The 26,562-nt window shown below is 43.8% G+C and overlaps 1 protein-coding gene across 2 annotated transcripts in view; it reads right to left on the bottom strand.

Annotated features, from left to right (window-relative positions):
* The window catches only part of LOC100644762 (nucleolar protein 4-like), a 96,274-nt gene that overhangs the window by 13,619 nt on the left and 56,093 nt on the right, over window positions 1–26,562 (bottom strand). For both annotated transcript variants that reach the window (XM_003397005.3, XM_012310948.2), the window contains exons 2-4: window positions 20,728–20,782; window positions 12,819–13,052; window positions 661–992 (exon numbers count right to left, since the gene is read on the bottom strand). In XM_003397005.3, coding sequence (XP_003397053.1) covers window positions 661–992; window positions 12,819–13,052; window positions 20,728–20,782 — 621 coding nt within the window. The remainder of the gene's footprint in view (window positions 1–660; window positions 993–12,818; window positions 13,053–20,727; window positions 20,783–26,562) is intronic.

Below are 26,562 nucleotides of genomic sequence, written 5' to 3'. Positions count from 1 at the left end.
AGTAACGGCAGACGCTGCTGCGGGGTTACGGTTTCAGGTGTTCCTACGGACGTTTAGCGCGGATAATTACGCGAAAACGATCGTTCGCCGGTGATGCACCGTGCACCGAAGAACAGAGTTTCTCTTTCGATCGTATGGTCGTGCTAGTGACTTGGGAAAATGGTGGTTTCAGCGTGTTACGGTAATGGTGTTTTGCATAATCGTAAGAATATTCTTGCGAATGTAACCTTCCAACTATATATTTAGAAAAGCTAGAGATATTCCATGGAATGGAACGCCTTTGCTGCGTCGAAAAAAGATGCGTAAAAATGAATTCCGTTAATAAACGTTAATTCCAAAGATAGGTGACTTATCTCGGCGCAGTTACTACGTTCTTGTCCGCAAAATCCCAATCGCAGCATCGCTCTTCGTCTCTAAACGTAGCCGAAAGAGAGTCGGTCGCCCTTCAACTCGAAGCTTCGGCTGAAATTCATCATTCTCGCCAACCCTCGATTCGGAAAAAAGGCAGATACGAAACCTACTCTCAACTCCGTTTCGCGTCATTAATCACGTCGCCGCGGCGCGGCAGGGTAGCCTCGCGTTTCGTCTTCACCCCGAAACAAAATAAGAAGAAAAAGGAAAACGACCGGCAGAAGGGAATTACGTAAATCGCGAACTTACGTTGAAAGCCTTCTGGCGCTCTGGGTCGTGGTGTCTGGGATCCAACCTCTCGTCGGCATCCTCGTCGTCGTCGTCCTCGTCCTCCTTATTACCGCTGCTGCTCGTTTCGTCGTGAGCGCTGCCCGTCCCCTCTCCAGGTGGACTGGACTCGCGATCGCGATCAGATCGCGAGGGCGTGGCACCGGACGCTGGCGACGGTGTCTTCTTTAGTCCCATGGCGTAGGAAGCCCACAAGGATGCCATATCCTCGCCTCCGACTCCTGCCACCGCTCCCAAATTCGGAACGGTCCCGGCTGGCATATCCACCAAATCCGAGGACCCGTTTCGCGAGTCTGCAATATCGATAAAAGAGCGTGGTTATTCCTCGTTGTATCGGTCATTGATCCGCTGAAAATAGAAAGGTGGATTGGCGGATTTAGGTTCTGGGGTTAGCATGGAAAAGATCACGAATTTTAGCTGGCCATAGCCGTTACGCTGAAAGACAACTTGGAACAAGTGATGGTTGATCGTTATCGTAGATTCGTCTGCCTCAAACCTTCCGGAATTTTAGCACATAAATCGTCGAAAAAGCAGGAAATTCAGAAAGCAGGAGTCAATTTCTCCTCGAACGTGACTCGAGAAACACGTGAACTTGCTGGTACTATAGATGTTTGATGACGGGTTTGAAGCAGTCTGAGATACGTTCCTGTCTATAAATCACCGAATGTTCGCTACGCCGCAATGAAATGCTTCTACGTAAGATCTTCGAAAGGAATAGGAATTATTTATAATGAAAATCAAACTTAAAGCAAACACACGGATCATACGGAGAAAGAACACCGCCGTAGGCACACTCGTCTTTGTTCTGGTTTCGTTTTTAAGTACGAAGGAATTCTTTGCCCGCCGTATCCTTCTGTGAAGAAAGGCATTCCAATTGACCCCGGCCATAATTGTGCTCAAAAGCAAGAACGTAATTGGCCCGAAACATTCGACTAAAGTGCTAAAAGCCGAAAACCATGCCTGCATCGTCAATCTTCCCATCAAACAATTCCCGCGACGTTCACGAATTACGCGAAACGGTGAAACGAAACGTCCAATTCCGCATTTACATCAACGACCAGTCGCGTAGCTCGGCATTAAACCGTGAAGTTTTTATCGCCGCATCTAGAACGGCGTCTGTCAACTTGTTGCGCCTAGCCAACCCGCCAAGACAATTCAAATAACCTCTCAGTTTTCCGTAGAACTTGTTCTCATCTGGCGATCTAGCAATTCCCTTCGAGCCTCGATTCTCCCGCTTCTCGGGATCTCGCGAAGCGATAGATCACTGGGACGACGTTCGTTCGGAATCACGCGATTGGGAAAATATTATTGCGCCAAGGAGAATTATTAAGGACAAAATATCGAGTGGAGAGGAAAACTTTCGCATAGAATATTAGCGCCGATGCGATCGATATCGTAGAACTTTTCCATATTTTTTTGGACGCTTGCATATAAATAATGTAATTTGCATTCAGAGTTAGAAAGGATGTACGTTTGAAACTACGTTTAAAAAAGCAATCGTGCTATGTGGTTGGCAGTTGGTCAACTATGCTAATTCTGTTTTCTTCGATTTTGTTACGCCGAGTAAAACACGTTTGAAAATCTCAAAGATATATCGGATGACTTTAAACGCGCAATACAAGCTGTTAACTGGAGGAAGATTGATGGGGCGTTCCTGTTCAATTGAATTCCTGTTCGCGGAAGAGAAGGACGATCCCCTTTCTTCCCACGGTTAAACTGGAAAACACTAACCGGTTAAATAAACCAACTGACGACGAGCATGTGGGTGGTATTTATGGCATAAATATAATAACGATGCTACGTTTGAATTGCGTGACGCCACTGATTAAGGACGATCGAAGGAACAGCGAGCCGGCTCGCACTACCGTATGCATCGTATCTGAGAACGGAGCTGTTAGCATTACAGTTATTCAAGTTTACGATGGAGATGTGATAATTTCAGTTGTACTAGCACGATCAAACAAGAATACTATCTGAAGTCGTATCGGCATTTATCGTTAAACGAACTTATAAATTCTCCTTTCAACGGACGATTATCAGATCGACATATAGGGCGATATTTAGCAAAGTTTTATATTATTAATTAAATAAATCGATTTTTTTTTTATTTTAACACGCTATAAGCACGAAAATTAAAGATCTCCGCCGTTTATCGAACCCCATTCGACGGTTCCTCGTAAACTCGCCACTAAAAACACACATTCTCTGACAATTCTCCACCTAGAAAACCATAAACTTAACGAACGGTCTTTACACACCAAAATTACTCTTCTAAAGTTCTTCGCTGCCCCACCTCGTTCGTAGCTCCTGGTATAATCACTCCTCGGCCGAGTTCAACCAATTGCCAACGAAACGGGCACGAGAATAAAACATAACAGAACGGAACACTGTCGTCGCGTTAACAACAGGATATCTTAACGGTTCCCGAAGAAACTCGCTCGGCAAAGTTCGAGCGTCGAGCCGCGTTAAGTCGCGATGCCTATTAGAAAATCGTTCTTAGGCAACGAAACGGCTCATCTTCGTCTGTTAACGGCTCCGTATTATTCCGAATGATCGGGTTCCGCCGAGAAAAATTGCAGCCCGCGACCCGCGCTCGTTCGAATAATGAACATCGTCGACAAGTCGGCGCGAGTACGCGTGCAACATGGAGCGCGGCGTCCCGAATACGGGGCTCTGTCTCCGCACCAACCGCTATTTACAGGCTTGTCTCGAGGCGTCTCTTAGGAACGTATCCTTTCCGCCGTGCAAAAAGGCCGACCTGTTTCCAAAACCCGTAATAAGTCTAAGTAGATCCCTTCCACCGGGTGTAAGAAAGAGGCACGCCACCGCGGTCCCAGGAGAGAACGTACCGGGCGAAGGTGCTTTCACGAGGATGTTGCCGAGGACAGGTACGAGTCGGATCGGCGCGGCGAGAGAGGCTACACGCGCGAACTCGACCGACACCGACGCGGATCCGTGGGTAGGGAGCGCCGCGGGGGAATCGTAAAGAGGCTACCTCGGCTTCGTCCACTTCTTCCACTCTACCTACTCGGTAATCGATTCTGGATTAGAAAAAAAAATCGAGGATTGGGAGGAAAGCGTAATTGTCTGCGCAGGCTGTTTAGATTGCACGGATTTTTCAATTTCGTTGAAGTAGCAAGCAGAACAAATGTATAGTAAACCGCGTGGAAAGCTACCTATTATTCGTCGATAATTTTATTCTCGAAAAAATGAATCGCCTACCAAATTCCGTATTCGACGACTCGGCTATGTCCGAAAGACTCGCAGAACGCATACGCTTCGATCGGCGAGAAACTCTCTGCCGCGTTTCCCACGAAGCAGCGCGCAACGTGAGCAAAAGTCATCGGACAGGAAGTCCAACCCTCCTGTACCGAGAGAAAAAATCCACCACAATACTAAACTTACACAGTTAGACCAACGCTCGACGGTGCGAGCAGAGTAGTCTGACCAGTCGCTCCACAATGAAACTGGCTGCCACGAGCGTCGAAAACAACAAGATTAATGGCTAAATAATCGCGTTTTCAATGCCGTTTGAGTCTCGTTCAGTCGAGGGACAAATTGCAGGACGCGACATCATCCCGGAAGCCGTTCGACTCGAGATTTGCGTGGCGTCTACGTCGTAAGGCGATGTCATTGGTAGAAAGCCGGGCGCCGCGCCGCTCATCGTTGACCACCCCGAGTCGCTTACCGATTCTAATTCCGCGCCGCGCGTTCAACGATCGCGCGCACGCAACCACGCATGCCGCTTCCAGGAAGATTCCGGTAGAACCAGTAACTGAACGCGCGAGTAGACGACCCAGGAAACTGGACCCTCGTCCAGGAGGCGGCGCAACATCGGCTCTCCTTCCCTCTTTCTCTACGGCTGAAACGGCTCCGAGGTTGCTGCACCTTGGTTCTTGCGCCCGTACACTCGGCTCAAACAATTCGTGGCCACGAGGAACGCGCTGAGCGGAACGGCTTCCCTATTCCCCACCCCTTGTCCTGGGTCAGGGAACGATTTCTCAGTTTGGTCATGCTCGATTGTGTTGAAGAAACATTTTGCGGCGGATGTGATACAAAGACCGTTGCTCGATTTTTTGACCGAGTTTGCAGCAGTTTTTGGGTAAAATCGAAGTTCGATCAAATCGAGGATAATTTTGAGGAGGGAAATCGCTCGGGTACGTTGAACTCCCGTTTCATAATTTAAGGAAGAATATCGAAGAGTCATGTCCGGTTCCACGCTACTTTGATATATTTTTTACATTTACATACATGTATATGTATATACCATTTTTATTAATCGAGACGATAAGCGGATGTAAGTTCACGTTACTGTGAATGTAGAATGTTAACGTAGAACGAAAGCGTACGCGTATCGGATTTCCGAAGCTGTAGATACTAGTACCGAATACGTCTAAACAAGTGCAATATGAGTTTGCAGTATCAGAAATACGATTTACAGGCTGCGAATTAACTAGCGAGAATAAATAGCTATCCGATGTGGGAGAAAAGTGCGTGTGAACGTAGATGATCTCATGAGGGCATACTTTAACGACTCAGCGAGTCGAGGACAATGAATAAAGCTATTAATGATCTTCAAAAGGAGTAAGAAATCCGCCACGATGCTCTTTGACCGAAGAAATCGCAGATTCAGCAAGAACATAATAGGGTTGTAATTATGGTTAGTAAGAGACCTACTCGAACCCAACCTATATGCCGTGAACTCAAGAAAATTACGCTGCACCCTCTCGGCGTGTTGTTTATATTTTATCTGCTTTGGCACGCTACGACACAAAGTGACAAATAATGTTTTATTTCTGGCGAGAACGAATATTCCTATTGCACGCACAAAAGTAGTAAATAATAGATAACTTCGCGTATCTAAAATTCTAATATAATATCGTATCTAATATCGTTTCACTCTCACTTCCTGAATCTCTCACCATGCAACGTTTCATTTTGATATTTATTTCAAACAAAACGTAATATAATATTACCCTCGCCATTGCCTCTTATTAACTCTCCTCTGCGATAGTCAATAGCTGCTTCAGGCCCAAAACAAAATTACTAAAACCAGCCATTGCTTCATCCCCCGTCCCCTTCCATGTCTCGAATGCCGTCGGTGAAAAAGCGCGCAAAACGAATCGAGGCATCGGTGTTCGTCCTGCTGGCGAGTCGTTTCAGCCGAATGTACATAGGTACTAGTACGTGTACGGGTATACGCACGCAACGTGCAGCAGATAGGAGCAACGCACGGTATACGGCATACGGGGTACGGTACTACGCTTACACCGAGGCATCGAGGGTTTCTGGCCTGCGGCGAGCGGATGCCGGCGTTGCAAAAGCAGCAGAGGGGCCAGGGGAACCCGGCCTAGGCTCGGCTAGAAAGCCGGTTAGCAATCCCAATCCCACCAGGCAGCACCGTTCCTGAACTCGAATGGCCGTCCTGAACCTGAAATCAGTCGCCTCGGCACCCCACCCGGCAGAGTTCGTCCTCCTCGTTCTTTCAACCGCTTCCCGCAAAAGGAAACTAATACCCGGCCCAGGCGACTTCCTCTTTTTCTAGCCGCTACATGCGTGGCCGTGCAACAAAATTCACGGACGAGCTGGCGCACGCCCACGGCCCCGTCCGGCCAGCTATGAATACATACCGGCAAACCAACTCCGAGCCAGCGTGTGTTTTATCTCGTTCAGCCAACGATACACGCTAGAATGTTGCCTGGGATATAGCGTGGAACACGCCGGGGCTTGAATCCGAGAGGATGTCGTGGATTTTAACGGCATGGTCGCTGCCGCGATACCGCACCAACCGCCGGACGTTTACGCGTTTCCTTCGGACTTTGTTGCGTTGGTGTGATGCTCGTTCGGCTAAGGGTAGGGATAAGGATCTTTCGTCCTTTTACTTTACGCTTTATATGGTTCTGCCGATGGAAAATTTTATATTAACGTAATGCGAATGCGTGGTTCGTCTGCCTGTTTTCGCAATCTATTCGTATTTTTGTCTTTCAATGATTTTCAGCTAACAGCTTGCCCATCCTTGTTTTCCTTGAATATTTTATTTCCACGATTGGCTTGTTTCCATAATATATATCTAGATGGATAAAATATCTATATGCGCTAGATTACAGAAATTCAGAAATTTCCAGTTCGATCGATCCGATGCTATTCGCCCGACACCGGAGTAAGTGCACGGTCGTTTAGAACTATCTTATAAACTGTCAAGCATCGAATCCTACTGCATACAAAGTAGTCTGGCAACGCTTTCTCTGACGGCACATAATCGTAATATCATTTTCATATCTCATGCCGATATGTTCGCACCAGTTGTCGTCCCATGGATAGATGTTTCGTTCTATTTTAACTTATATAGGTGTTATATGTTTTAATGAACGTTTAACGAAACGCGATGACTTTCGCTATCCCTCGATATTATATCTCGATGCATAATTGTAGTATAATTTTCTGCACGAGAGAATACAATTGATCGAGTTAGCGACGTTTCCTAATTAGACGGAATTATACCCTTGTTTCAATTATAAGGCTATTTGCAATCTAATTCAATTACGAACTCGTTAGAAACTTCTTTGCGAGTCGAAGCTACTGTTATTTTTGAAAAAAGAAAGATAGAGATCATCCCTGCACTTTCGCGATTTCTTCGCGTCAATTTTCACGTAAAAATTCTCTGAATCACCAAGTATAATACATTCTGAAACTCGTAGCGTCCACGTAATTCCGTGGTAAACGCAAATACGAACAGATTCGCCGGCACAGGGTCTTATCAAGATTCGCGTTATCCGAAAATCACCTGACGACACGTACGGCCATGACGAGAGAAAGAAAGTATCCGTGGCAACCGAGCTAATAACCATACGAGAAAATCACCGGAGACACGATTCGCCTCGCAACAGGCGTTACTTCGCGTCGCTTTCGTAAATGTCACCAGCCATTAAAGCGAAGATTCTTTATCGCGTCGCCGACCGCAGGTTCTGCGAAACAGCGAGATTTAAAATCTCGATATTCGCTCGAAAGATGAAAAATCGCGGAAAGACGTTTTTCCCTGGCAAAGAGAGAATTCTGTACGGAGCGTATCTCGCAAGAGCTGTATGCTCTTCTCCGAATGAAAGAAATTCGTATCTTGTAATTTTATTACGAGCCGGAGATATTCGTTGGTAATTTAAAGACAGTTGGCAAAAAATTTTAGTCGCAAGTTGGACTTTAAATTTCATATTTATCGTATCGTCGAAGCAAGAACGCGCGTACAAACTGTCGAGTCGTAAGTAGTATAAATACAAATTAAAATGACAATGCGTCGCTCGCATCCATCGACTCGAAATTTTACGATCGTTCGTACCTGACGTATCTCTATTCCCACGGAGACAAAACCAAAGAAACAACGTACACCATGGAAACAGATTTCTTTCGCCGATTAATAGATTTACACAACAGCCATGACTATCCTTTGTCACGAGCGGCCGTGTTTCTGACCAACGTCTGTTCGCCTACGAGTATTTCGCAAAATCGATTTCCCGATAAAGGCCCCGCCATTCCGCGCCGCGATCGCGTTGAAAAGATCGCCGGGAAAATATACAACGAGCGAACTTTCGTTTCGCAAGCGCGGCTGCTATCTGCCTTTTGAATCATCCGACGAGAATTCACCTTTCTGCAAAAATATAAAAAGGGAAAAAGAAAGGGAGAGAGCGAAAGAAAGAAGGAGAAAAGAAAGGACGAACCTTCCCTTAATGGTCAGTGACATTTGCGAGGATGACGGAACAATCCGCGCGTCTCCCCACACCTCCACGAGATTCCTGATACCGCACCGGCACTTTTGTTCCTTTTTTCTTCCCTCGACCTCGTGTTCGCGTTGGCAGTCCAACGTTTCGCGAGAATTCATTTTCCTGGGACATTAATAAATTCTTTGGCCGAGTAGCACGCGAAAGAACGTGGAATTGCTTCGTACGGATGGTCGACGTCTTTGGTGGCAAGAGTTTTCGTCGATTTATGAAGAACGGTTCGTTAAACAATATTTTTCAAGCTTGTATTTGTATTTCTAAAGCTTTGGTCATCTCTTGTTGCTTTTGGTAAAAATTCTAGTTCGTAGACGCGTCCGTCTAACGATTTATTTCTTCGTCTATTTTCCATATATCGCGAGGAACTCTCACGAATGTCAAACGATAATTTAACAAAAGGACAAAACAGTCGTAGGAGAAAATCACTTTTGCTATGCAAAATCAGGTTTGGTAATCGCACGACATCAGGCATCTACCGCGCAGAAGGTACGTGTTCTCTTTGGCAAACATCGTCGAGGAAAGATTCTTTACCGTTAAGGCACAACTTGAGCAGCAGTATATTAACTGATTAAAAATCGTGATAATCACACGATGATAGGACGAAGATTTATTCGTTCTTCTCTCGAAGCTGTTCCGTCGACGTCGGGTGACAGGCGCAACCTTCTTCGAAGAATTCATCCGTAAGATACATCGTTGCCCACGAGAACCTTTATTCGGAAAAAGAATCGATTTATCTTACCGGCTACTGTTTCGAAATTCTATCCACTGTTAATGGCTTTATTGGTAGTTGAAAGCTCATACAGGGACCGGACGCTAACGAGTATTCGAGTGGTTTGTCAATGTATCTATATTAGGTGCGTCGCTACGGTAGAAACATCTGTCGAGAAGGATAAATCCAAGATTCGTACACTTCGCCATTGCAAAACGCAGAAACCTAGAGAGACGCGATTAAAATACGTTTCTCGTTTTTATGGAAAACAATCTAACATCGCAGGAACGAAATTCAAAAATCAGACAAACTCGAAATCCTCGGAATTCCCAAAGCGTGATAAACATTTCAATTAACACACCCTGTGCACGCAGCCAGGCGAGACGGGACGAGGCGGAGGCAGAGCTGGAACCGGCGTGAACGACAAACGGGATGGGAGGGACGGTGGAACGGGGCGAAACACCAGTAAACCGGTATAAAATATCGTCCGCCATTTTCCCAGCAAATTTTCCGCGGCGATCGTAAAACGGCGGCCGCGCGTGTTTATCGCGAAATCGATTTGCGAAACGCGCGTCCGGGGACAGGAGAACGACGACGAGCTGTCCCACGTGAAACGCAGAATCCGCGCGCTGGTCACCGCAGCCGGTAAAGGAGCGCAGGGAGGCAGAAGGGGAGGCGTGGAACGATCCTCCGGTTTGCGCGCGTACCATCGCGTCTTCGTCGGGCTGGTTCATTACGCAATGACCAGGTCCGAGATGCGGAGGCCCGGTTCGAAACCAGTTTTGCGAAACGGCCGCCGCCGACCAGGATCCCGGAGGAGGGGACAGAGGGCAACGGTGAATTATCCTTCCGCAACCTCGCCTAACTGAACCGCTTCGGCATCGAGTCAGCGGCGAAAAAGGAGAAGGGAAGGCTGCTCGGTCTCCGACAGGAGGTGGTGTGCATGTCATCGTGATTTAACTCTTTCGCTACGGCCGAGTTGCCCTAAAAATGCTACCGTTCTACGACAACCTCAATTGCGAGCCTGGATATTAATCAAGACGACGAGTTATCTCGTCGTTCGCCAATTACATAGCTAAGTGATCTGCTTAAGATTTCAAAATTCCGAAATTTATTTTATTAAAAAAATGTCATGACGAAAGTTTTATGAATCGAGAGAGATAAACATTCCGATTGCAAGGTCGCTGTTAATCGTACGATTAATCTCAATGTATACTTGCAAATCGGCTGTCAGAACGAAATTGATTCATCGCTTTGATGCCTAATGTATACTTAATTCGACTATGAAGATTTAAACCTTATTGTATAGTCGCGCTTATCTAAATGAATAATCGCGGAGAAAGAGAAAGAGATCCTTCGATATTAATCTCGACGATCAACATTCAATTGAATGCATTCATTGATTCAAATCGATGTAGCGAGGAAAGAGAAAGGACTGCTTTGGAGTTCAATGTCTAATTCGACGGTAAAGAGTAACGTCGGCACGCAGTCGCGTATCTGAATCGATTCGTTCTTGCGAGAAAGAAACCGGGTATCCGATGTCTGATATGATAAGATCACTATGTACTCGTGTATCCGAATGGCTTTAATGCTTGTTCGCTTGTATCGATTCTTACCACCTTGAATGGAAGATAAGAAATAGTTGCTTACGTACTCGAGTGTTTGAAATAACTGATACGTTAAATAGATGTTATTTAAAAAAATACGTACACGTGCCGTACCATGCATTCGGATAACGATAAAATTAGTTCCATTAATAAACGTGAGTTGTCGCGACCTTGTATCGAAGCCGATCTTAAACGTAGCGCTGTTTTCGTGCTGTTAACGATCGGAAATCAAAAATTTAAAATCTCGCGATTTAACCAACTCGGAGAAAAATATGACAATAAAAATCGAAGAACCGGAATCCATCTATCGGGCTGTAAAACCGTTTAATCGTAATTAAATTTCATTTTTACGTTGCAAGGTAACATCGTTCTCTCTTCTCTGTCGCGATTTTCCAGACAACGAAAGTTCCCGAAATAATCCAACATAAAACGTCAACCGATCGATCCGCGTAATCCCATGCATGAATCTTCGTAACATTGCAGCATTAGTCGAGCGATTCCGTCAGACGATAAAGCGACACGAGCTCGAGACGATTCCCAGCGCGAAAATATTCCAACGAACGATTCCAATCCCCGTCCACGGTTGATCGAGGCATTTTCTTCAACGTTCCCGTGTATTCTATATCTCTAAGTACTCCTGCGTTCCCGAATATCCGCGATTTATTTCTGCTCGTCGAACGATGCTAGGGATTTGCGAGTACTGCGAATCGTTCGACCGTGTTGATGCAAAGTCTAATTGTTATTACGTTTCGTTAATATTTGAAGATTTTCCTTCGCTCTATGATTTATCATTCAATGCGTGATCACGGGTAAAATAAAGGAATACGACCGTAAGCGATGTTAATATTCGCAAAAGTACTAAATCTTTTTCCATTCAAATTCAGTTTCAATTCAAAACCGCAAAATGGTCGTTCTTTATCTCCGGCGAGCATTCTATGTAAGGTTGAAAACCGAATGACAAAGGCAAATTTCCTCATAGCGTAAATACGTACCGCACGATACAACGGGCCACGCGTGGGTGACATGAGAAATGAAGCACGGTTAATTAGTGGCGTTAATCACGGTCGATTAACAGAGAGAAGTATGTCGCCTTCGAAACGGCTCTGTTTCGCGGGCCAAAGAAGGCGCAGTCTGAATTTCCTGCGCGGCACGTCACGGCCCGACAATCCATTAGTCACGTCAGCCACCACGACAAAACTCGCGCGAGCTAAATAGCCGGTACACCTTGGCCCCGCGAAACCTGCAATTCACTGGCCGCCGCAGAAGGACGCGAAACTCGAGCATTGAAGTCTCCATGTTTATGCCGTCGTTGCCGCGAGATCCTTTTCAGCCTGCGTCCAGCGTTTCGTCATCAAAGTGGAATTAAGCCTTTCTTCCTTTATATACCGCATAACGTTATCTCAAAGGATATTCTTGCATCGTTCTCATCGTTTTTAAGACGAATCGCTCTGACGAAAATTCCTCGAACTAAAAATTGTTTAACCGTACAACGAGTACACTACGTTAAACGCTTGCCTTTCTTCCCGACCCCCCCTCCCTCCCTCACTCCCGCAAGCGAATCGATACGATTCAAACAGATATCCAAATTACAAAGAAAAAAGAAAGAAGAAACACTCCATACCAACCACAAAGTACATGTAACAACTAATAATGTCAACGAAATATTGCAACAATATTACCAACCAAACAAGATATACCATACGAAAATACCAACTTCCTATATTCATGCTAATAAACAACACACGTTATCAAATTCTCGAAGTCCTTTTTAGTCTTCCCACCGAGAAAGAAAAGCGAAAGGAAAAAAAAATATATCAACCCCGGTTGAGAAACTTCAAATGTCTACCGACGTCGCAGCAACCGATTTTTCAAGCAAATAAAAAATCCTCCGTACTGTTTCGTTACTCGCGATCCACGGTCACATGGAAGAAACGATTATCTTAATTCTTTGTAAAAAAAAAAAAAAAAAAAAAAAAAACGTGGAAACAGCGGGAAGCTCGCGGTCGGTCGTTCGCGGTCGATGAAATAAGGTGTTACCTGTAAGTGTGGAGTTGTTAATGGTGTTGTTTGCCGTGGAAATGGCCGATTGGCTGGTGACAGGTGTGCCAACGGTGGTGGCCGTGGTTGTCGAGGAGTTATTTGGCGAGAGGGCCGCGTTGGCGGCCTGAGCCTGTGCCTGGGCCTGGGCCTGAGCCTGAGCCTGCTGTTGAAGATTATAATTCCAAGCGAGCAGCATCAGCTTCAGCTTATCCGCGTCTTTCATGAGCGCGCCTGCCGAAATTAAAAGTGCCAATTGGTTTCAGGGCATGATTAACACGGTGAATGGTGCCGATGGAGGGGTGAGAGTCGGATTTTTCGCGCCCACTTCCGGCCCGGCCGAGGCCAGACCGGAGACCGGACCTTTCTGGTAGTGCGACTTGCATATAACATACATAATATATTGGGATTGTTAGATTGTGACGTGGTGCTTGAACGATCGAGATCGTTAAGGATCGTGATACTGTAGTTTCTATGATCGTTTAATATTTGGAGAATTTTGACATGGTGATTTATTCGATGCTTTGATTTGCGTTTCACATTCAGTTTGATTTGGGTAAGCTTTGGGAAATATAGTTCGTTTTGTCTTTCCTTGTCGATCTTTCGCAAAGGAATATCCGTGAAAATCGTAATATCTAAAGACTCTTGTACTTTTCTTTACTAACGGATAATAAAAATTGCCCTACAGTCAACATTCTTTTCTAGCGACCGAACAAAGATCGAAAAAGTTAACGGCAGAGAAAATTTTCAATGAATTACTTTCGATGAAAATAAACGAGCTAACGATCGCGTAATCGATAACTCTTTGGTTTCGTATATTCGTGATAACGGTTATCAACAGTCACGCATGCTTGTAACTCTTGTTAAAAATATCATTTGTCTTGTAATCTTTATGCAAACAGCACAAATTACTTATTTATAAATACAACGTTGGATCTTTGACAAGTATATTCTAGTGTTAGTAGCCTCGAATTAAAACGTTAGTTAAATTACATCCATGCTCGTTAAAGTAATTCTCGACGTTTCTCTAAAATACTTTAGAATATGGAAAATTATGAACCACGTACATAAACTTTCTTCGCACTAATAACGATTATTGCCACTTGAGCATGTATTAAATCGCTTGACTCAAGATATTTATACTCGAAAAGTATGTAGTCTTAGTATTCTCGTCCTATATAGAAGACTACTAATTGGTCATTCGCCGAATGCACATGCGCTTAACAGACTTTCAAACTCACTTTCTTCGAACGCGAAACATCTGACGTTAATTTCAGATTTAGGATAGAAAATATTTCAGAAATATCTTCAATAATCATTTTTATCAATCTGCTATCATCGAGACTAATCTCAACGATATATTCCTGGTCAAAAAACAATTCTAAAATTGTACAATTCGGCCAACTATTTTGTTTGCATAATAATCGACGCGTATAGCACCGTAAATAATGAAAATCCGATCAGCAGCGAAGGTGTTAAGCATTGAAGAAAGTCTTTCTCGCGCGAGAATTCCTTAGTGGCATCTACGTCGATTCGTTTCTCGGTCGATCGACGTTCCCATCCCTTCGAACGGGTTCTGCGATGCAACAGGTCCAACCATCGAAATTCTCCGGCATTCGACGAATTCCCGAGCTCATTCGCGCGAAAATGCAGCTACGTTAACAGTTTCGTCACCGATCGCGCATGGAAGCCGCGTTTTCAGGATTTTCGTTCGATCGCGTCAACAGGTACACACACACGCACACAGGCACACACACACGCGCACGCATAGACGCACAAACGTTTCGAACCACGAACAAAGAACGGGTATACCGTTTGGACGAACAGCGAAGGCGTTTCGTCGAATATTTTTACTCCCGGAACAATGCGTACCATTCCGAGCAATTTCATGCGTGACATTTTCCGTTTTCCGCCTGGTCCTCCCTTTTTTAATTGGATTTGGATGCAGTGCCGATTTGGGATTCGAGTTTCGTGACTCGTGAAATCGTTGATAGTCGCGGTAAAAGTTGTCGATAATCTTGTAGAGTTTAATATAGAAACGTTTTTATGGGAAATTTCATACGAACAATTTTAATAAGAAATGTTAGATGTATAGAACGGTCACCGTTGATCGGTAGTTTTCTCTCACAGGTCACGATAAGCCTTAAAAATGCTTAACTCTTGCTTTTTAATATCCTGTATCGAAACTGTGGAAGAAAAAGTGTCACGTAAGTGGTACAGATAGAAGAGAAAGCACAGCAGGAGCGTGGTAAACACGACGCAGAAGGGCGACAGTGAGTTGGTCGAGTGTCAATTAAAATCTCATGCCCAATAAGTACGAGCCTCATCTCGATCGTGCACGCGCTTATCGATCTCTCGTCGTCTCGTACAAGTAAAGATTCCCTTACGCCCGAAGACAGATTGCGCTGCAACAAGTTACAGCGAGAAATCATTCGTTGAAGCATTTTTGGCACAGCCAACCTGGTCGTTTCACCCAAGTCTGAAATCACATTTGGAAAATGAAATAACCGTAACATAAAAATTAAAACACTTAGAATTAACTGAAATGGATATGTTAATGCCAATACGAGTATACTAAAACGAATTAAGTTCCAACACGTTAAATCTTCGAGAGGACTATAAAATTCGCTAAATCGACGATCCACATTTCGCGTATTGAATATATACATCATACTTCGTAATTACAATAAAATGCGATGATATAAATGTTTCAAATGCAATTCCGTTTAATTAATCAGCCCGAAATCAGATTAAATACGATTAATCCGATTCTGCCTGCCGTTGTAGATTTCACCGTGTTTCATTTATCTAAAAATCATTGTGTATAGAAACAAAATTTAATACAACCATGTACAACGACTGCGTATAATCAACCAATCGACGAGCTTTCGTTCGAAGCGTGTAAAACTTGGAACGTTACGTTATCACCGTGTAATTTAATTAAATTACACGGAACTGTCATTTTCCTATAATCTTTATAAGGAGAGCGTCACGGTGACAGTTCACGGTTCATCGTTTCAGACAAGTCTATCGCCGCCGATGGATATCACTTTGAAAATTTGTTAACGCAAACGCCAAGTTCGCATAACGTCCTAATACTTGGAATTTGATCACCTTTTTGGTTGCCGCGTGTGTCGCGTCGGTTTGAGTCGCGCTCAAACTCGAGACACCGGAGGAAAGTTTGCACGTGGTTAACGAAGCCTGAAGAGAGCCTCGTAACGCGAATCTCGAACAATAAGACTCGATGATCGCTTTCGACGGAATGACGACAACCTTTGAAAAAAATTCGCTCGATACGAGTCGTTTGAAAATTGTGACTACAAATTTTTCATTTCCATATTGAAAGATTAATCGCGAGACTACTTGCATACGAACATTGAAAATTGGCGACGTAAATCTATTAGATTCCGATTTTTCACTGGTCAAATCGCTTTCATAATCGTCCAAAGTAAATACGAACGTAGAAGTAACGACGAGACGTAAACACTCGGTTACGTCTATCATGTAGCATCGCGTATAGCATCGCGTAGCGCGAGTCGAAGATCGCAGGAGATCGGCAACGTGCTACGTACAATTTCATCTGATCGAAATGCCGCGGGATCGTGATCGAAGGAGGACGCCACGGTGTCGGTGCGAAGATCCTCGTCTGATTAATCGGTCGATTCTCGGAACCGCGAGGCAACGTCATCGCGCGTGAGACGCGAGTGTATCCCGTTCTTTTATGTAAGAGGCCGCGGTAACGAGATTACGAGGTTGAAGTGTCGGTACATGCTAATAAATACGTAGCTCGTTCGTGACGCGGATGAATCGGCTCGCTTTTACCAACGCGTTTTTGAAAAGGTCCCTTTTACACGCTCGAGCCTCCATCGTACGAATCGATCGTTATTTCAATAAAATCGTTAGACACGCGTTTATGATGACGTCTATAAACTGATTAACGACTTGCACAGTAAAATTATGTATTTTTTTATGTTTTCGAATATTGACGTCGAGCATAGACCCTTATCGGAAAGTAGGAGCGGATGAAAAATTGTTTCCCTCGAAGAGGAATACTTGGAAGGAGAATTACAAATTACTGAAACGCAAAAAATAGCAGTCGCTTAATCTCTCCACAAAATGATGTCAATTTTCTAAACGAATGAAACTCAAGTATACCTATTCGTACTACAATTAATAGAATATAGACGCGCATCTTGAAAAATTCCATTAAACCGAGCAATCTTCGTAGAAATAATTCCCAGAACAGTATACAAACAGAAAAATATAGGAACCTATGAGCGAACGCACTCGATCTATGAACAGAAGGCAGGGGAAACGGAAGAGTGGGGCGAACGAGTGACAGTGGATTGCCTGTAGTCTATAGTCAGACACATTTTACACCGAATGCGATAATCGCTATAGAGAATACATCGACAGTGACAGTGCAGCCACGGGTTACGTATAAGGCTTCGTTTTCGAGAAAATCGATTCAGATTTGTACAAGTACGCGTGCACTTAAGCGCAAGCTTTCTTCGTAGAAATATGTTTCTATCTTAGTTTATATCATTGCCGGTGTAACGAACTGTAACATCGCCATGCACGATCGTAAAAAATATTATCAATCTCGTTCCGATTCTACCAACACCTGGCTGTATGCCCCTAAGCAGAATTCATACTCTTGACCCACGATGACATATGTATATGCATATGAAAAATATTCTACTGCTGCATAATTATGAACGCTCGTGCGCATTCAGAGAAATCGGTATTTCTTTCGACAAAAATTATGCCATCTTATGAAACTTCAAGCAAAATCGAGGAATAGCGGAGATTATCGAATAATCAAAGATTCGCTCTTGAAGGTTATTTTCTTTACGCAGGCAATCTTTACGCAGAAACGAAAAACGTGTTTCAAAGCGAGTCTTACCAACGTGTCATGGTCATTTGAATTTCGACCAATTCGTTTGCAATGTTCAATTGTTTAAAATTCATTTAATCCGTGCCTTTGCCGTTTTAAATACCCAATCTCGAGCTGCTCGAAAATGAAGCCCTGTACGAAGAGAGATTATTCCAAAGTTTAGACTTAGTTTTCGCAGAAAAAAGACCAGCCGATGCAAGATTGGGCTGTCGTTATTGCCGGATCCTGTATATTCATGCAACCTTTGAAGAACACGTTGAGAAAAAATTGCTTGAATTAATGGGAACTTCAAAGATACGTATAGATTTGCATACATGATTCTTGGCATACGTTTCTGTGTATCCCTTTAGGTTGGATTAAAATTATCTCTTTCGTTCCCTGGGAACAGTTTCTTCGCCTATGGTGAACTTTTAAAAAGAAATTTGGTTCCACTGTATCGCTTTAGTAGATCTTCGATGGTAGGCAACTAGATCCTAGCGTAACAAGTTTCACAGCTGCCGACAACAATGGTAAAACTAACGTATCAAGATTTTTAATTCACCTGGCCCTAGCGACGAAAAATATTCGCCACGCTCCTTTTACCTAAAACCGCGATCGCACAGCTTAGAAATATCATTTACTCGGATTGTATGAAACTGACACTTTGACCAACCACAGGCACTAAACTCTCAAGAATACAACGTGTTAGCAAAGTCCACTTGCATTCGCATTAACGAGTTCGTAACACTGAATTACCTGAATTTCTTTCATACGATATAAAATCATAAATATTATAGAATAAAAGTTGTAATTTGTTAAAGAACGACACATCGTTGCCCGGCAAAGCGAGGATTGAAAAACAATTTCAATTATCACCTCCGTTTTTGCCATCAGTAGTAAGGAATATTGATATCCGATTCTAGAGAAAAACCGTCGGTATGAAATAAATTGCTGTTATCCAGACATCATTACTCAATCGTTAATGACTTACAATTACTTAAACGTAGAATCGTATTTATACGCAATAATAAAATGTATACACGATATAAAAACGATCCGCCGATTTAAAAGACGCGTTGCTAATGACTCGTTGAGAAACCATACTCTAAACGTTGAAACTTTTTCAAGTTAACGAATCAATCGCACGGAAATGATACAAATTCAAAGACGATCGATCTACATAATCGAAATTACTCTTCTCCGCTTTATCGCGTTTCTTTCGAATCCTTAATTATTGCTTCGCAGTTAATTTTATTCTCATCGTTTGAATATATTTCCATTGCACGCCAACAGTTAAGGATTAATTAACCCATCCACCAATAAAAAGGAACCAACTGAAACGAAACGAAAAAGAAGTGGAAAACGAAAATACGACAAGCGAAACCTAGACAAAGTAAGTCGCAGTGCAAATCGAAGCACGTCGCCCGATGAGAATCGATATTGGCACCCCATGATCGGTCTCTGCCACGAAACCATGATCGGCTGAGTAGCTCGCTGCACTCCACATTTCCCTCCAGTTGCAGCGTCGATTCGTTCAAGCGGGAGAATTAGCAGTGACACGTAGAAGGGTACTCGAGTCGCGCCAGAACGAAAGCATACGGAGCGAGAGAGCGAGAGAGCGAGAGAGATTTATTAGCAGCCGGATAAAGTTGGCGGCTGACGGGGACGGTGTGACGTCTAAATCATTCAGTCCGTTCAATAATGCAGAAACGCGACGCCACCACCGTAGGATTTGGGTCAGATTCTCGAAACGGCCGCGACCTGACCCCGTCCAGGGGACAACGAACGTAAAATTGAACGATTCCACTGCTGGAGTTCGTCGATCTCCGAGCGGACGCCCGATCGCAGAAATAGTGAACGCGTTTTCATGGATGCGTTCAGGGGGAGAGGGGGATTTTCTAAAATCATCATCTGTTACGAAAAGAAGACGGGAACTTTGGGCTGACCACATTTTGATCGATCAAATCTCAAACTTGTTCGTGTCTCGATAGAAATCTAATTTTGAAATTGAGCAATTAAAATTTGTCACGAAGAATTTCCAAAACAGAACGATACGACAGTCAAATCCAACAATTTTGTTTCTGAATTCTTCTGATTCAAAGATCCACTGCTTCAGCCTGACGTACCGTGACCGGTTTTATTGCGAACGTATCGACGTTGCATCTATCTAAAAGAGTCAAGTGCGTGCGTCCAGATGCTCGCTTCCAGAAAATCCCACCTTTACGTAACTGTCTTGCGTCTTTTTTGGAAAACGTTTGATCACACAGAAAAGTCGTACGAAGGTCCAGGTGCGAGTATGGTCGCAGTGAATGTTCCAAAGGTTTGCGAGTATGGATGCTTCGATGAATGGAAGTTTGGAAGAGTTGTAAATGAATATTTGTTATATCTTTTCGTTGCATATTAGGGCGTTATTTAATATTTCGTCTGCATGATTATGTTGCGATCACTTGGACAATTTTGTTCGTAATGCAATTGGTCAATGGTAAAAATGTGTGCGAAAATTAAAAAAAATGGATCGGATATATCACGTACAGCGAAGAACCATTGTGCTAGGATTTAGGATAGTTTTGTATCATTTGCAGATTGCTCCATACATATTTAATGTACGAGAAAGGAAACAAAATTACGTAAGGGTGTATGAACAGTAGAATTATAGGAAGAGGAAAATACATTTGATTGGACATGAAACACATGCATCGAAGTACGCTGTATAATTCTAAGGTTACGATAAATGTATATTCTGATATTTTATGGAATCACGAAATTGTTTTAAACGTATCGAATGCTACTTGCGATCGCTAATTATTTTCGAAACATGCAAACTTCTATTCCGATCCGTCTATTCGTATTATAATTACAGAATACGAACAAAGGTTTATTCTTCTCTGTTAAACAATTTTTTCTACGACTTGGGGAACGCGTGTATAGCAAGAGCATGACGTAAAAACCTCGTCTCGCGTTCTGATCGCCTCTGACACGAATGGAAGAACAACAAGGTCCACGAGTGTACGGGTAATGAAAGGTTTTGCTTACTTGAGTAGTGATCCTCCTCGGATATGTCGGTTGGCTCCGGGGTCGAGATGTTTTCCTGCAACAAGATGCAAACGTGTCGTTAGCAGCGTGCACATTGCCACTTGTCGCGCGTAGTCGAACGATCTTCTCGCGCGAGCGCGAGAGGTGCGAAAGAGCTTTTCAACTTCCTCCCAAATAGTTTCCACGTGTTTTTCTCACTACCGATAATTCTTAATAAGAAACGACGCGACGAAAACACACGCTATGCTACTTTTGAATATTCCACGAGACGCGTGCTACTTTGCAGGAAAAATGATATCGCCATGTATTTATTACACGTGTCACGACGTTCGAGTAATGCGAAGTGCAGTGTCTTTATAGCATTATATATTGGATTAGAGATTGTAATATATAACGTTTTGTTAGGCGCGAGTAAAGAGAAGCTGTTTCAGTTTGTTTCGAAAGATATTTCAAAACGCGGTACATGATTGATTGAACATTAAACGAATGGAGCGATTTAATCGTCATTTAATCGAAAATTGACAAGCTGCTACTGAAACGGGAGGAAGGATTATCATGGAATTTGTAGAGAAAAGGGGGATTTGGCGAGTTCGTTAAATAAATATTTAGAAAAATTCTAAAGGATTTTAATTATATTTCACATATAACTTTTAATTGAATGTATTGAAAGGCTCGCAGCGTGGGGAAAAGCCGATACCTGCGACTAAAACTAGAAGAGATCAAGCTCGAACCTAAAACGCGTCGTCTCGGAAAAACACGAGGCGGCTAACGCGAATCCATAGAAACCGACGAAGTGGGTCGACTTCCCGGGAACTGGATTATTGAAAAATTAAGAGGCCGCAACCTCGGACGAACCTCACGGTTCCGCGGTCGAACGTGCACGCTTGGTGTCCGACGCGTTTCATGGAATCGCGATTGTCTTCATCCGCGATTGCGCCACGTTGAAACACACCAACACAAACCTTTGCGTACACCCACGGAACGGCCGTGGACTTTATTGTCCCGGATCGAGAGCTGGCTGTGGCGGCTTGTGGTTCGTCCGAACGCAAATTACTTACGCCTCGGCTAGGCTCGGCGACGCTACGTGCCGTGGGAGACAGAATCGAGGCACGTCGAGAATCTCCGATCGATAGCGTAAGACGGCGGGCCGCGGGAAAACCTAAACCCGCCTGCCACCCAACTGTCCGGCGTTCATGTCACCAAGAATAGCCATAGCTTTTTATCACGAAAGTTCCTACGTCCGATGGGAACAAGTTTTTGAACGTACGTACTTTTTCGAACTTTGACTGTGGCTGCTTCGGACGTGGTCCCTAGCGATTTTAATGAAATTTCATAGATGAGATTTTTCATCGCAACGTAATACGTATCGGTTATTCGCGCTTGAAGATGCTGCATAAAGTAATTAAATATAAAACGAAGAACGTTCATTGATGTATTATATCGTTAGACGCGGCTGCGATAAAAAAGAATCTTGTGTAATGTATTTTCATTCTTCGATTCTTCGTGATTCTGTCTGCAGCATTGCACGGCCGTTTAATCTCTCGATCAAGATTCAAATGTCATTCTCTACGAATAACAATCATATTCCCTGTGATATCTATATAATTATTATAATAACAGAATATACAGGCAGTAAAAGGTACAGATAATTTCCTCATTACTTAACGAGAATAGAAGGTTTCCAATTAACCACTTTTAAAAGTCCTTAATAGCTGACTACCATCATCGTAATGCGCAAGTATTCCCAGATGTCTCATCGTTGTTACAAGTTACGAGTTACGAATAGGACACACACGTCGTTTCCTTTTTTCTCGAATAATCGTAACGTGAAAAATTAATCGGTCTAATAACGAATACGATTGTCGGTTTAGGTAATTTCTGCAGACAAAATTTTCTGCGACGAATATCCCATAAACGTTCGCACTATCCAATCCTCGACCTAGTCCGTCACGCGTTCATTCAAACACTGCCGTTCGCATTCGCACACTCTAGATCGAAGCGGCATTTCGATCGATTCTAGGATCACGAGGTCGTGGTATCCTCCCATGCCGAGTCCGCGTGGCAACGTTGGTCCTTTTCTCGTCACCCAGGGTTTTCCGTTGAAACGAACGGCGTCCGATTTCGCAAGGCGTGTGCACAGTGTGCGCGCGGCTGGTCTGTCACACCGACCGAGCGCGGCTCTCCTATCTGTGTCAGGTCTCGTGTTGCAACTGCAGAAGGTCGACCGGTGTACGCGGAGAGCACGGCCAATTGATACCGGCCGCAATTTTGTCCGGCGGTGTAGGACGACCGGCACGACCGACTTGCACGCGCATACCGCGCTGTACCGGCGCAAAAACTGCCGCTGATGTAACCGAGAAATTCCGTACCGTGCGCGAGACCGTTCGGCGATCCGCTCCGTCGAATCCGGCTACGAAAAAATCTGCCAGGTACTATAAGTTTTATCGGATAATCGACCCGTGGCAGAATGGAACACGACCCGGTAGATATCGTCTTACGAACGAGCTTTTACCCCGACCTGATCTTACGCGATGCGAACATGAAAAGCTTCGCGCGAATGGAACCGTGTGCATCGGTCTTTACGTTTCTCAAGATGGCTCGTAATTTACGTGTCTGAACGCGGTGTCCTATTATTTGGACTAAAAATGATAGATAACGAGGAAAAGCAAAGAACTCGTTTTATATCGGTACCATAAAGAGTCATTGCGAATGCTCGGAGAAGCATAGTAGGAAGTCACGATTTTAACTTCGCGATGTTCGAACTGCAGCTTCCTAACGTCATTTGACCACCCGCTTTAACACGATCTGTACCACGTGTACCGTTTTCGGTGCACGCGAACCTTTCCAACGTATGTAAAACAAGCGATGACATGCACCAACGGTGGTACATGTGACTCGAATGGAACGTCGTGCGGAAGAAGCGCGACGCGAAACGTGTTAGCCATCGTTGCTTTGAACGTTGCTTCTCTTACTTTCTTCTCTCCTCGTATAAATTTTCCATCGTTTGTTGCGCTATTTTATCGAGATACTTTCCAACGTTCAAGCGTTTCGTTTCCTCGGCTTTATTAACCAGCGATTGAAAACTACGTAGCGCCTCGTCAGATGTCGCGTCTATCATGTGTAATTGGCAAAAGCAGTCGAGCAGAGATCTTTGAAAAGATGTATTACATAAACCTCTAATTAATCAACAAGTCCCGCTGATTATGTTGTGAATATTACCTTACTACCGGTGTAAAGATACACCTATATCCTTAGAAACATCAAGACCAAGATCGCAGTCATCTATCAAGATCCTTTAAAAGATCTTTACGTCTCGTGTGCATACAGTCATATTTCAAATTCATTAATCTTGAAACGTAGATGGGATCGTACGAGCCGAATGAAGAACGAATGAAACAATTAAAAGGCACACGTAAGCGGCCATAGAAATCTCGCGGCCGTCTGGCGAATTGATAGTCCAGATCACGAATAAAAGGTGAATCCATTAACCCATTTGCCGGATACCCGCCGCGATAAATCTCTCCGCCTACTGGTATCGCGTGAATTGTGCAATCCTCTCGAGCTCGAGGAAAAAAAGGGAAAAACGGAAGAAGTAAAGAAAGAAAGAAAAAAAAAAGAGGATCATTGACACGAATAGCTCCCTTTGAAAAACGACAGGTCGGTGATTTGCCATTCTCGTTTCTCCGATCCTGAGAAATCGCGACACCCACCACCGATCGTTTCTCCCGTCGTTCCACCAAGAACAACGAGACACCGTCCTCTCGAGGGTCTACCGTTACAATCCTCCCGCGCATTCCTCTCGTAATCGCACGATCGAACGATCCGATAGCCGGCTACCGAGACCTCTGCGTTTAATAATCGGTGGAATTTATTGGCTAACAGCTCGTATCTTCATTCTCCAACTACAGTTTCGACTTTGCACGGCACGGGTTATTTTAAGAATCTTTCATTAAGAATTTAATATAACTCTGTTCCGGCTAACCATTGGTACACGCTTGCGAGGCGCCACTTTTGTTGCCAGTTCCGCGTTGCGCTTAGTCCACATCGCGAGAATCTCGCGACAGTGTTTCTGGTTTTCCACGGATTCTACAGCTTTCTGTAAAAACAATGACCTACATATCTAGCTAACGTGAAGGGGGAAAAAATGATGAACACGAGGAAATTGCGAGTTTATCAATTTCGAAACGAGATAGCAATTATCTATTGTTCGCCTTTTTATATCTTTAAATAATTTATCGACGAACAGAATGTAAAAGATACTATTATCACACGTGGAAATATCAATAAGATGAAATCATTGTATTGTATTCGAAATGGAGTAGAAATCATTCTATTGCTATTTCACTCCTCTCGAAAACAATCTATCGATCGAATCCGTAGCAATCTGTGTCGAATTTTTAGGCGATCCGTTCGTTATCAGCGATAAACATAACCGGTTACGGCGATCGATCGATCGGACAGCTTTAATACGAGTAATTCGTTTTAGAATTTTAATTAATTCAATCTCTTACGACCTGTCTCGCCTTCCACGATCGTTGTCGCAATTAAAATTCGTCGACATCCGGGAAGTACGAGTCTGGCAAATTTTTAGCAGACAACCGGCACACCAGTCCGAATTGCTTCTTTTTACTCAATTAGAATCGACGCGCGATACCGACGCACCAAAAAATCGAGCAACTTGTCGCTATCGATTTGTTGGAGTATTTTCTTCGAACAGACAAGCACGGATCTCCGATCGACGTGCATGACTGTGTTAATTGTTTCAGCGTATAGAGAAATAATGTAAAACATTGCGTTTTCTCGGAACTTACGCTACGTAATCGCAAACAATAGAATAATCGAAGAAAACGCGAAAGTAAAGAAGGCTGTAACTAGAGTTTATTTATTGACAAATTATAACAAAACATATCTGTTACGTGTGCTTTATATAACTTTGCAATATTTTTATTGCGATGTTTCGACCATCTGTCAGTTAACGATAACAAGAATTTTATTATTTAAGAAAAGACGTAAGTTCGTTATGTAGTTTCCATAAAAAGGTTGCGAAGTGTCAGAATGCAGAAAGTGACGAATGATGGAAATAACAATTTTCGGAAACGTCCTTGCGAAATCGAAGACGGAACGCACATGTTCGAGCACGAGGGAATGGTCAAGCTGGCACATGGCAATTACAGCCTAATTCGAAAACCTGATCGTGTAAGATACATTCTATATCGCGCATGAAATGCTAAAGACTGTGTCGATTATTGTGATAACACTTCCCTACTGATATCGAACTTTGCATAAACAACCCTCTTTAGGGAAAAAGAATTTTCTTCTAAATGGCGCTTACAGCACTTTTTGCTTCCCTTCTTCGATCGCGGATTCGAATTGTGGAATTTGAAATACTTCACGACTCTAGTTTCTTTCTTTGCATTTCGACGTCTTAAAGTTTGATGAAGATAAATTTACGACATCTTAAAAATCGAAATCGAAATGTTCGATCAACTTCCGAGTATCTTCGTGGGGTGTCGTTTACTTTTATCGTTCAGCGGACACGAGTGAGCAAAAATCGGACGATTCGTAGCAACTGTGGTCGATCGTCGGACCTAAACCGACTCGTAAATCATGCGACAGCAGAGACGAGGTATCCTGAGGTCGCAGGTAGTAATGAACAATGTCCTCTGGCTTTCTCTCTCTGGTGACCGTCTATCTTCTCTCTTTCTCCCCGTCTCACCTACGCACGGGCCGCCCCACTTCCGGCGGATGTACCCTGATAAATGGGAATCTCGGCGAGCGCGCGGCCAGTCGGCCGTATACACCTACGACATAGCGCACCGCGCCGAATGAGAAACG

The sequence above is a fragment of the Bombus terrestris genome, chromosome 8, assembly GCF_910591885.1.
Source record: "Bombus terrestris chromosome 8, iyBomTerr1.2, whole genome shotgun sequence".
Taxonomy (NCBI): Eukaryota; Metazoa; Arthropoda; class Insecta; order Hymenoptera; family Apidae; genus Bombus; species Bombus terrestris.
This window is presented reverse-complemented; position numbering and strand designations above follow the sequence as displayed.